Source organism: Salmo trutta, chromosome 10 (genome assembly GCF_901001165.1).
Source record: "Salmo trutta chromosome 10, fSalTru1.1, whole genome shotgun sequence".
Classification (NCBI taxonomy): Eukaryota; Metazoa; Chordata; class Actinopteri; order Salmoniformes; family Salmonidae; genus Salmo; species Salmo trutta.
In genome coordinates this window covers 45,926,670-45,939,872 of record NC_042966.1, presented here as the reverse complement: position 1 = coordinate 45,939,872, position 13,203 = coordinate 45,926,670, and the positions used below count along the sequence as shown (strand labels likewise).

Below are 13,203 nucleotides of genomic sequence, written 5' to 3'. Positions count from 1 at the left end.
AAGGTGTTAGCTGGCGCCCGGTGAGGCAGCCACGGTGTTAGGTGGCGCCCGGTGAGCAGCCACGGTGTTAGGTGGTGCCCGGTGAGCAGCCACGGTGTTAGGTGGCGTCCGGTGAGCAGCCACGGTGTTAGGTGGCGCCCGGGGAGCAGCCACGGTGTTAGGTGGCGCCCGGGGAGTAGCCACGGTGTTAGGTGGTGCCCGGTGAGCAGCCACGGTGTTAGGTGGTGCCTGGTGAGCAGCCACTGTGTTAGGTGGCGCCCGGTGAGCAGCCACAGTGTTAGCTGGTGCCCGGTGAGCAGCCACGGTGTTAGGTGTTAGGTGGCGCCCGGTGAGTCAGCCACGGTGTTAGGTGGCGCCCGGGGAGCAGCCACAGTGTTAGGTGGCGCCCGGTGAGCAGCCACGGTGTTAGGTGGCGCCCGGTGAGCAGCCACGGTGTTAGGTGGTGCCCGGTGAGCAGTCACGGTGTTAGGTGGCGCCCGGTGAGCAGCCACGGTGTTAGGTGGCGCCCGGTGAGCAGCCGCGGTGTTAGGTGTTAGGTGGCGCCTGGTGAGCAGCCACGGTGTTAGGTGGTGCCAGGTGAGCAGCCACGGTGTTAGGTAGTGCCTGGTGAGCAGCCACGGTGTTAGTTGGTACCCTGTTGAGCAGCCACGGTGTTAGGTGGTGCCCGGTGAGCAGCCACGGTGTTAGGTGGTGCCCGGTGAGCAGCCACGGTGTTAGGTGGTGCCCGGTGAGCAGCCACGGTGTTAGGTGGTGCCTGGTGAGCAGCCACGGTGTTAGGTGGTACCCGGTGAGCAGCCACGGTGTTAGGTGGTGCCCGGTGAGTCAGCCACGGTGTTAGTTGGCGCCCGGTGAGCAGTCACGGTGAGCAGCCATGGTGTTAGGTGGCGCCCGGTGAGCAGCCACGGTGAGCAGCCACGGTGAGTCAGCCACGGTGTTAGGTGGTACCCTGTTGAGCAGCCACGGTGTTAGGTGGCGCCCGGTGAGCAGCCACGGTGTTAGGTGGCGCCCGATGAGCAGCCACGGTGTTAGGTGTTAGGTGGTGCCCGGTGAGCAGCCACGGTGTTAGGTGGTGCCCGGTGAGCAGCACTGTATTCTGGTCGCTGCTCCTGGCTTTACTGTGTTTGGTAACTTTTGGATCTCAACAAAAATTCAGATTTCTTTCACCTGGAACAAACTACTGAATATTAGGGATACATTACCGCCTTGCTTTGGTCCTGGAATTCTGTAATTATCCAACAATCTACTACAGAAGACTTCCCCGACTAGGAGTCGGATTTCAAACCGAGGCTATGGGACTCTGCGACGAAGACAAGCCGGGAATCTATTGTGTTTCAGAAGCCAAGGACTCCGTGCCCCTCTGCCCGGCCTTTACCTCTCCAATGTGCTTTCACTCGCCAAAAACCGACGAGCTACAACTTCTGATAAGGACAGAGAAGGATTTCTCTCACCTCTGTTTCCTGTTTACAGAGAGGTGGTTACATTACTCTATTCTCTGTGGATCTAGCCAGCTTCCAGCTGTACTGGGCTGATGGCGTCCCGGCTTCCAGCTGTACCGGGCTGATGGTGTCCCGGCTTCCAGCTGTACCGGGTTGATGGTGTCCCAGCTTCCAGCTGTACTGGGCTGATGACGTCCCGGCTTCCAGCTGTACCGGGCTGATGGTATCCCGGCTTCCAGCTGTACCGGGCTGATGGTATCCCGGCTTCCAGCTGTACCGGGCTGATGGTATCCCGGCTTCCAGCTGTACCGGGCTGATGGTATCCCGGCTTCCAGCTGTACCGGGCTGATCGCGTCCGGGCTTCCAGCTGTACCGGGCTGATGGCGTCCGGGCTTCCAGCTGTACCGGGCTGATGGCGTCCCGTCTTCCAGCTGTACCGGGCTGATGACGTCCCGGCTTCCAGCTGTACCGGGCTGATGGCGTCTCAGATCCTGTTCCGGGCTGATGACGTCAGATCCTCCAGATCTGGAATCTATTTTCACCCCTTAGTCATTCTGGTCAGGGTCTACGTTGTGCCGAGTGCCTTTGCGCGCAGTGCAACAGTTACTGGCTGATCAGATCAAAGGTGGGAAGGAAATACCCGGATTCTACTTTGACCATCATTGGGAGTTTGAACCACACTAGCCTACAACAGGAACTTTCTAGATACAAACATATGGCGGAATTTTCTGGACCATGTTTACAACACTAGTAAAGGGGCATACCACGCTGTCCCCCACGCTGTCCCCCACGCTGTCCCCCACGCCGTCCCCCACGCTGTCCCCCACGCTCCCCAGGGGAACTCAGACCATGTCATGCTACATCTCATTCTCCCCATACAGACAGAAACTAGCCTGTCAAACATATGGTGCTGAAATGGACTGATGAGGCCATTGGGGAGTTAAAGGACTGCCAAGACACCACGGATTGGAACATATTCAAGGACAACAATGCCAACATGATTACACAGACAGACCGGGTTTGTCCTATGGCGTATTGGAGGGGTTTGTTCTGTTGGAGGGGTTTGTTCTGTGGCGTATTGGAGGGGTTTGTTCTGTGGCGTATTGGAGGGGTTTGTTCTGTGGCGTATTGGAGGGGTTTGTTCTGTGGCGTATTGGAGGGGTTTGTTCTGTGGCGTATTGGAGGGGTTTGTTCTGTTGGAGGGGTTTGTTCTGTGGCGTATTGGAGGGGTTTGTTCTGTGGCGTATTGGAGGGGTTTGTTCTGTGGCATATTGGAGGGGTTTGTTCTGTGGCATATTGTAGGGGTTTGTTCTGTGGCGTATTGGAGGGGTTTGTTCTGTGGTGTATTGGAGGGGTTTGTTCTGTGGCGTATTGGAGGGGTTTGTTCTGTGGCGTATTGGAGGGGTTTGTTCTGTGGCATATTGGAGGGGTTTGTTCTGTGGCGTATTGGAGGGGTTTGTTCTGTGGCGTATTGGAGGGGTTCTGTGGCGTATTGGAGGGGTTTGTTCTGTGGCGTATTGGAGGGGTTTGTTCTGTGGCGTATTGGAGGTGTTTGTTCTGTGGCGTATTGGAGGGGTTTGTTCTGTGGCGTATTGGAGGGGTTTGTTCTGTGGCGTATTGGAGGGGTTTGTTCTGTGGTGTATTGGAGGGGTTTGTTCTGTGGCGTATTGGAGGGGTTCTGTGGCCTATTGGAGGGGTTCTGTGGCGTATTGGAGGGGTTCTGTGGCATATTGGAGGGGTTCTGTGGCGTATTGGAGGGGTTTGTTCTGTGGCATATTGGAGGGGTTTGTTCTGTGGCGTATTGGAGGGGTTTGTTCTGTGGCGTATTGGAGGGGTTTGTTCTGTGGCGTATTGGAGGAGTTTGTTCTGTGGCCTATTGGAGGGGTTTGTTCTCTGGCGTATTGGAGGGGTTTGTTCTGTGGCATATTGGAGGGGTTTGTTCTGTGGCGTATTGGAGGGGTTTGTTCTGTGGCATATTGGAGGGGTTTGTTCTGTGGCGTATTGGAGGGGTTTGTTCTGTGGCGTATTGGAGGGGTTTGTTCTGTGGCATATTGGAGGGGTTTGTTCTGTGGCATATTGGAGGGGTTTGTTCTGTGGCGTATTGGAGGGGTTTGTTCTGTGGCGTATTGGAGGGGTTTGTTCTGTGGCGTATTGGAGGGGTTTGTTCTGTGGCGTATTGGAGGAGTTTGTTCTGTGGCCTATTGGAGGGGTTTGTTCTCTGGCGTATTGGAGGGGTTTGTTCTGTGGCATATTGGAGGGGTTTGTTCTGTGGCGTATTGGAGGGGTTCTGTGGCGTATTGGAGGGGTTTGTTCTGTGGCATATTGGAGGGGTTTGTTCTGTGGCGTATTGGAGGGGTTTGTTCTGTGGCATATTGGAGGGGTTTGTTCTGTGGCATATTGGAGGGGTTTGTTCTGTGGCATATTGGAGGGGTTTGTTCTGTGGCGTATTGGAGGGGTTCTGTGGCGTATTGGACGGGTTTGTTCTGTGGCGTATTGGAGGGGTTTGTTCTGTGGCATATTGGAGGGGTTTGTTTATGTGGCCTATTGGAGGGGTTTGTTCTGTGGCGTATTGGAGGGGTTCTGTGGCATATTGGAGGGGTTTGTTCTGTGGCGTATTGGAGGGGTTTGTTCTGTGGCGTATTGGAGGGGTTTGTTCTGTGGCATATTGGAGGGGTTTGTTCTGTGGCGTATTGGAGGGGTTTGTTCTGTGGCGTATTGGAGGGGTTTGTTCTGTGGCGTATTGGAGGGGTTTGTTCTGTGGCGTATTGGAGGGGTTCTGTGGCATATTGGAGGAGTTTGTTCTGTCATCCAAACCCACTTTGCTCAGTACCTTGTCTGAGCAGTCATACTCACTCTCCTTCTCTCCCCCACCAGGTCATCACCCCAGACTGCCATGAAGAGGCCATCATAAAGAAAGACAGCATTTTAATCCGCTCCTTCAAGGATGGTAAATTGTGAGTCATCTGACGCGCTGTATTATAGAACACGTGTTATTTGCATGGTGATGATGTGGAACATGAACCTGTAGAGTTATTGGAAATAGTGAAGAAAGGTACACTCTCTTCACTTCTGCTAGGATTCCATTCAGAGGCATAATGGAGAAATGGTCACTTTGAATTCAAAGTGTCTGCTCAATGGCATGAATTATTATTATTATTATATTAGGCTTTGAAATATTCCATTACGTCTGAAAGGCGAAAAAGCTCAGATTGAGAAACTGCACGCTATCTTTCTGCAGAACAGAAAGCCCAGAAAGCCCAGACTAAACGCTCCCTTAGCCCAGAAGCCCAGACTAAACGCTCCCTTAGCCCAGACTAAACGCTCCCTTAGCCCAGACTAAACGCTCCCTTAGCCCATGGCTAAACTCTCCCTTAGCCCAGACTAAACGCTCCCTTAGTCCAGGCTAAACGCTCCCTTAGCCCAGACTAAACTCTCCCTTAGCCCAGATTAAACGCTCCCTTAGCCCAGACTAAACGCTCCCTTAGCCCAGACTAAACTCTCCCTTAGCCCAGACTAAACGCTCCCTTAGCCCATGGCTAAACGCTCCCTTAGCCCATGGCTAAACGCTCCCTTAGCCCAGACTAAACTCTCCCTTAGCCCAGACTAAACGCTCCCTTAGCCCAGACTAAACGCTCCCTTAGCCCAGACTAAACGCTCCCTTAGCCCATGGCTAAGAGCATTGTGATTGTGGCTTGAACAGACCTTAGGAAGCAGCCCAAACAGAGGCAGAGAGAGGGGGAGGGCTGGTCAGCGGACAGCCTACTCAGGGAGTGTTAAACTGAAGAAGAAGAAGAAGATAAACACTCAATGCGTCTAACAACCACAACACAGGTCAACCTCACAGGTCAACCTCACAGGTCAACCTCACAGGTCAACCTCACAGGTCAACCTCATTCCTGGTCACTGTGGACATGGTTTTAGTTCTGATAGTTAAATCATATAGACAGGTTGGTTTGGATATTTACTCTCCGATGTTTATTGGAAACCTAAATAGATGAGCCCTTGTTGTCTCTCTGTTACATCCGTTACAGTTGTTAGTTAGCTAGCTAGTGGATTTTAGCCACGTCAGTCACAACACCTCAACACAAGACATGGTCTCAAGAACAAAATAGAACTATCTGGAATGAGGCACCTAGGATTCCCCACAAGGCAGCTTTGTGTCATTGTTGGTAGTGATCTGACCATCCTGAATCACATCAACACACAGACTTCTGCCCCATTTGAAGCGTCCGCATTGTTTTCGTTGTTTCAGCTAACCCCGTCTGTGTGACCAGCACTTTTCTATTTTAGGATGTTTTCCATTTCATGCCCACTGAACACATCCCAGGACTCAATCTTCCTTCCTCGGGTGGATATTCCAATATTTTCGGTTAAATATATGGCTCTCCTAACAACACAACTGAACAATGTTGGCCTGGACCCATCCCCAGTCCAAGTTGAATACCTATTTACTGTGACATGAAATGGCTGTTGAGGGCCTTTATCAGCTGTGGTCAGAGCAGCTGGCTAGCAGGCGGCTGGCTGGCAGGCGGCTGGCTGGCTGGCAGGCAGCAGCTAGCAGGCGGCTGGCTGGCAGGCAGCTGGCTAGCAGGCAGCTGGCTAGCAGGCAGCTGGCTAGCAGGCAGCTGGATGGCAGGCAGCTGGATGGCAGGCAGCTGGATGGCAGGGAGGCGGCTAGCTGGGAGGTGGCTAGCAGGCAGCTGGCTGGCAGGCGGCTGGCTGGCAGGCGGCTGGCTGGCTGGGAGGTGGCTAGCAGGCGGCTGGCGCAGGCGGCTGGCTGGGAGGTGGCTAGCAGGCAGCTGGCTGGCTGGGAGGTGGCTGGCTGGGAGGTGGCTGGCTGGGAGGTGGCTGGCTGGCTGGGAGGCGGCTGGCTGGCTGGGAGGCGGCTGGCTAGCAGGCGGCTGGCTGGCAGGCGGCTGGCTGGCTGGCTGGGAGGCGGCTGGCTGGGAGGCGGCTGGCTGGGAGGTGGCTGGCTGGGAGGTGGCTGGCTGAGAGGTGGCAAGCAGGCAGCTGGCTGGCTGGGAGGTGGCAAGCAGGCAGCTGGCTGGCTGGGAGGTGGCTGGCTGGGAGGTGGCTAGCAGGCAGCTGGCTAGCAGGTGGCTGGCTGGCTAGGAGGTGGCTAGCAGGCAGCTGGCTAGCAGGCAGCTGGCTGGCAGGCGGCTGGCTGGCTGGGAGGTGGCTAGCAGGCAGCTGGCTAGCAGGTAGCTGGCTGGCTGGGAGGTGGCTGGCTGGGAGGTGGCTAGCAGGCAGCTGGCTGGCAGGTGGCTGGCTGGCTGGGAGGTGGCTAGCAGGCAGCTGGCTGGCAGGCGGCTGGCTGGCTGGCTGGGAGGTGGCTAGCAGGCAGCTGGCTAGCAGGTAGCTGGCTGGCTGGGAGGTGGCTGGCTGGGAGGTGGCTAGCAGGCAGCTGGCTGGCAGGTGGCTGGCTGGCTGGGAGGTGGCTAGCAGGCAGCTGGCTGGCAGGCGGCTGGCTGGCAGGTGGCTGGCTGGCTGGCTGGGAGGTGGCTAGCAGGCAGCTGGCTAGCAGGCAGCTGGCTGGCAGGCGGCTGGCTGGCTGGCTGGGAGGTGGCTAGCAGGCAGCTGGCTAGCAGGTAGCTGGCTGGCTGGGAGGTGGCTGGCTGGGAGGTGGCTAGCAGGCAGCTGGCTGGCAGGTGGCTGGCTGGCTGGGAGGTGGCTAGCAGGCAGCTGGCTGGCAGGCGGCTGGCTGGCAGGTGGCTGGCTGGCAGGCGGCTGGCTAGCAGGCGGCTGACTGGCTGGGAGGTGACAGGTAGAGCTGATGACAGCAGGATGGGATGAGAGAACATGATTATTCTGAAAGTGGAAGCTGCTGTAATTGACTGTAGCAGCTAGAGTCTAGATCAGGGGAGGCCGTTGAGGTCACTGTCTCTAGTTCCTTATCAGCTGCTCCTGCCCAGCTGGAACTGATGCTCGGACTGATTTGGGTTGCCAGGTGTGTGTATTAGAAACTGGGATAGATTTGGGTTGCCAGGTTCCTCTGTGTAATATAAACTGGGACAGCTTTAGGTTGTCAGGTGCCTCTGTGTAATAGAAACAGATGGGACAGATTTAGGTTGCCAGGTTCCTCTGTAATAGAAACTGGGACAGATTTAGGGTTGCCAGGTTCCTCTGTGTAATAGAAACAGATGGGACAGATTTAGGTTTGCCAGGTTCCTCTGTGTAATAGAAACAGATGGGACAGATTTAGGGTTGCCAGGTTCCTCTGTATAATATAAACTGGGACAGCTTTAGGTTGTCAGGTGCCTCTGTGTAATAGAAACAGATGGGACAGATTTAGGTTGCCAGGTTCCTCTGTAATAGAAACTGGGACAGATTTAGGGTTGCCAGGTTCCTCTGTGTAATAGAAACAGATGGGAAAGATTTAGGTTTGCCAGGTTCCTCTGTGTAATAGAAACAGATGGGACAGATTTAGGGTTGCCAGGTTCCTCTGTGTAATAGAAACAGATGAGACAGATTTAGGGTTGCCAGGTTCCTCTGTGTAATAAAAACAGATAGGACAGATTTAGGTTTGCCAGGTTCCTCTGTGTAATAGAAACAGATGGGACAGATTTAGGGTTGCCAGGTTCCTCTGTGTAATAGAAACAGATGGGACAGATTTAGGGTTGCCAGGTTCCTCTGTGTAATAGAGGAGTAGTTCTGGTTTACAGTTGTATTTGGGAAGTGAGGGGTAGTTCTGGTTTACAGTTGTATTGGTTGTATTTGAGAAGTGAGGGGTAGTTCTGATTTACAGTTGTATTGGTTGTATTTGAGAAGTGAGGGGTAGTTCTGGTTTACAGTTGTATTGGTTGTATTTGGGTAGTGAGGGGTCGTTCTGGTTTAAAATCAAATCAAATTTATTTATTTATATAGCCCTTCGTACATCAGCTGAAATCTCAAAGTGCTGTACAGAAACCCAGCCTAAAACCCCAAACAGCAAGCAATGCATGTAAAAGAAGCACGGTGGCTGGGAAAAACTCCCTAGGAAAAACTCCTGAGAAAGGCCAAAAACCTAGGAAGAAACCTAGAGAGGAACCAGGCTATGAGGGGTGGCCAGTCCTCTTCTGGCTGTGCCGGGTGGATATTATAACAGAACATGGTCAAGATGTTAAAATGTTTGTAAATGACCAGCATGGTCAAATAATAATAATCATAGTAGTTGTCGAGGGTGCAACAAGCACGTCCGGTGAACAGGTCAGGGTTCCGTAGCCGCAGGCAGAACAGTTGAAACTGGAGCAGCAGCATGGCCAGGTGGACTGGGGACAGCAAGGAGTCATCATGCCAGGTAGTCCTGAGGCATGGTCCTAGGGCTCAGGTCCTCCGAGAGAAAGAAAGAAAGAGAGAAAGAGAGAATTAGAGAGAGCATATTTACATTCACACAGGACACCGAATAAGACAAGAGAATACTCCAGATGTAACAGACTGACCCTAGCCCCCCGACACATAAACTACTGCAGCATAAATACTGGAGGCTGAGTTGTATTGGTTGAATTTGGGTAGTGAGGGGTCGTTCTGGTTTACAGTTGTATTGGTTGTATTTGGGTAGTGAGGGGTCGTTCTGGTTTACAGTTGTATTGGTTGAATTTGGGTAGTGAGGGGTAGTTCACTTGAATTGACCAAGCAAACTATTATTATACATCACAGATATGCTGTGATCTTACTCGGACATTTCTGTTTGTTTATTCCATGTGTAACTCTGTGTTGTTGTTTGTGTCGCACTGCTTTGCTTTATCTTGGCCAGGTCGCAGTTGTAAATGAGAACTTGTTCTCAACTGGCCGACCTGGTTAAATAAAGGTGAAATAAAAATAAATGTATATATATATAATATATAAATACCTGGTTAAATAAAGGGTTATATATATAATATATAAATACCTGGTTAAATAAAGGGTTATATATATATAATATATAAATACCTGGTTAAATAAAGGATTATATATATATTATATATAAATACCTGGTTAAATAAAGGGTTATATATATATAATATATAAATACCTGGTTAAATAAAGGGTTATATATATAATATATAAATACCTGGTTAAATAAAGGGTTATATATATAATATATAAATACCTGGTTAAATAAAGGGTTATATATATAATATATAAATACCTGGTTAAATAAAGGGTTATATATATATAATATATAAATACCTGGTTAAATAAAGGGTTATATATATAATATATAAATACCTGGTTAAATAAAGGGTTATATATATAATATATAAATACCTGGTTAAATAAAGGGTCATATATATAATATATAAATACCTGGTTAAATAAAGGGTTATATATATAATATATAAATACCTGGTTAAATAAAGGGTTATATATATAATATATAAATACCTGGTTAAATAAAGGGTTATATATATATAATATATAAATACCTGGTTAAATAAAGGGTTATATATATATAATATATAAATACCAGGTTAAATAAAGGGTTAGGGTTATATATATAATATATAAATACCTGGTTAAATAAAGGGTTATATATATAATATATAAATACCTGGTTAAATAAAGGGTTATATATAAAATATATAAATACCTGGTTAAATAAAGGGTTATATATATATATATAATATATAAATACCTGGTTAAATAAAGGTGAAATAAAAAAATATAAACAGTGACATTTTTACTTACAAGCCCTTAACCAACAATACAGTTCAAGACACAGAGTTAAGAAAATATTTACTAAATAAACTAAAGTTTAAAAAAATGAATAAATCTAAAAGTAACACAAGAAAATGACTTGACTATAACGAGGCTATATACAGGGGGTACCGAGGCTATATACAGGGGTACCGAGGCTATATACAGGGGGTACCGAGGCTGTATACAGGGGGTACCGATGCTATATTCTGGGGGTACAGGGGGTACCGAGTCTATATACAGGGGTACCGAGGCTATATACAGGGAGTACCGAGGCTGTATACAGGGGGTACCGATGCTATATACAGGGGGTACAGGGGGTACCGAGTCTATATACAGGGGGTACAGGGGGTACCGAGGCTATATACAGGGGGTACAGGGGGTACCGAGGCTATATACAGGGGGTACCGAGGCTATATGCAGGGGGTACCGAGGCTACATACAGGGGGTACCGAGGCTACATACAGGGGGTACCGAGGCTACATACGGGGGTACCGAGGCTACATACAGGGGGTACCGAGGCTACATAAAGGGGGTACCGAGGCTACATACAGGGGGTACCGAGGCTACATACAGGGGGTACCGAGGCTATATACAGGGGGTACCGAGGCTGTATACAGGGGGTACCGAGGCTATATACAGGGGGTACCGAGGCTGTATACAGGGGGTACCCAGGCTACATACAGGGGGTACCGAGGCTACATACAGGGGGTACCGAGGCAACATACAGGGGGTACAGGGGGTACCGAGGCTATATGCAGGGGGTACCGAGGCTACATACAGGGGGTACCGAGGCTATATACAGGGGGTACCGAGTCTATATACAGGGGGTACTGAGGCTATATACAGGAGGTACCGAGGCTACATACAGGGGGTACCGAGTCTATATACAGGGGGTACAGGGGGTACCGAGTCTATATACAGGGGGTACCGAGGCTACATACAGGGGTACAGGGGGTACCGAGTCTATATACAGGGGGTACCGAGGCTATATACAGGGGGTACCGAGTCTATATACAGGGGGTACAGGGGGTACCGAGTCTATATACAGGGGGTACCGAGGCTACATACAGGGGGTACCGAGTCTATATACAGGGGGTACCGAGGCTACATAGAGGGGGTACCGAGGCTATATACCGGGGTGCTGAGGCTATATGCAGGGGGTACCGAGGCTATATGCAGGGGGTACCGAGGCTATATACAGGGGGTACCGATGCTATATACAGGCGGTACAGGGGGTACCGAGGCTATATACAGGCGGTACCGAGGCTATATACAGGGGGTACCGAGGCTATATGCAGGGGGTACCGATGCTATATACAGGGGGTACCGAGGCTATATGCAGGGGGTACCGAGGCTATATACAGGGCGTACCGAGGCTATATACAGGGGGTACCGATGCTATATACAGGGGGTACCCAGGCTATATACAGGGGGTACCGAGGCTATATGCAGGGGGTACCGATGCTATATACAGGGGGTACCGAGGCTATATGCAGGGGGTACCGATGCTTTATACAGGGGGTACCGAGGCTATATACAGGGGGGTACCGAGGCTATATACAGGGGATACCGAGTCTATATACAGGGGGTACCGAGGCTACATACAGGGGATACCGAGGCTATATACAGGGGGTACAGGGGGTACCGAGTCTATATACAGGGGGTACCGAGGCTACATACAGGGGATACCGAGGCTATATACAGGGGGTACAGGGGGTACCGAGTCTATATACAGGGGGTACCGAGGCTACATACAGGGGATACCGAGGCTATATACAGGGGGTACCGAGGCTACATACAGGGGGTACCGAGGCTACATACAGGGGGTACCGAGGCTATATACAGGGGGTACCGAGGCTATATACAGGGGGTACCCAGGCTATATACAGGGGGTACCGAGGCTATATACAGGGGGTTCTGGCACACAGCTCGGACACCCATGCATACCCTACAAGACATGCCACCAGAGGTCTGTTCACAGTCCCCAAGTCCAGAACAGACTATAGGAGGCGCACAGTACTACATAGAGCCATGACTACACCAGATCAATGATAGTAGAACAGACCAGTACCAGATCAATACTAGTAGAACAGACCAGTACCAGATCAATACTAGTAGAACAGACCAGTACCAGATCAATACTAGTAGAACAGACCAGTACCAGATCAATACTAGTAGAACAGACCAGTACCAGATCAATACTAGTAGAACAGACCAGTACCAGATCAATGATAGTAAAACATGCCAGATCAATATTAAGACTTATCTCTAGTCTTCAACTGCATATTAAACATGTATTTTTGTTCCCATTATCCTTATTCTCAACCCCTTCTCATCACCCCTAACTAACCCCCTCTCCAACCCCCCTAACTAACCCCCTCTCCAACCCCCCTAACTAACCCCTTCTCAACCCCCCTAACTAACCCCCTCTCCAACCCCCCTAACTAACCCCCTCTCCAACCCCCCTAACTAACCCCCCTAACTAACCCCCTCTCATCACCCCTAACTAACCCCCTCTCAACCCCCCTAGCTAACCCCCTCTCAACCCCCCTAACCAACCCCCCTAACCAACCCCCTCTCAACCCCCCTAACTAACCCTCTCTCAACCCCCCTAACCCACCCCCTCTCCGTCACCCCTAACTAACCCCCTCTCCATCACCCCTAACTAACCCCCTCTCAACCCCCCTAACTAACCCCCTCTCAACCCCCCTAACTAACCCCCTCTCAACCCCCCTAACCAACCCCCCTAACCAACCGCCTCTCAACCCCCCTAACTAACCCCCTCTCAACCCCCCTAACCAATCCCCTCTCAACCCCCTTAACTAACCCCCTCTCAACCCCCCTAACCAACCCCCTCTCAACCCCCCTAACTAACCCCCCTCTCCATCACCCCTAACCAACCCCCTCTCAACCCCCCTAACTAACCCCTTCTCAACCCCCCTAACCCACCCCCTCTCCGTCACCCCTAACTAACCCCCTCTCAACTCCCCTAACTAACCCCTTCTCAACCCCCCTAACTAGCCCCCTCTCAACCCCCCTAACCCACCCCCTCTCGTCACCCCTAACTAACCCCCTCTCAACCCCCTAACTAACCCCCTCTCAACCCCCC

General features: G+C 51.2%; 1 protein-coding gene across 1 annotated transcript in view; it reads left to right on the top strand.

Moving 5' to 3' along the window:
• Positions 1-13,203, top strand: part of LOC115201767 (AT-rich interactive domain-containing protein 4B-like) — a gene marked incomplete at its 3' end in the record, with an annotated part of 156,428 nt that overhangs the window by 82,583 nt on the left and 60,642 nt on the right. The window contains exon 9 of the mRNA XM_029765655.1: positions 4,311-4,390. Coding sequence (XP_029621515.1) covers positions 4,311-4,390 — 80 coding nt within the window. The remainder of the gene's footprint in view (positions 1-4,310; positions 4,391-13,203) is intronic.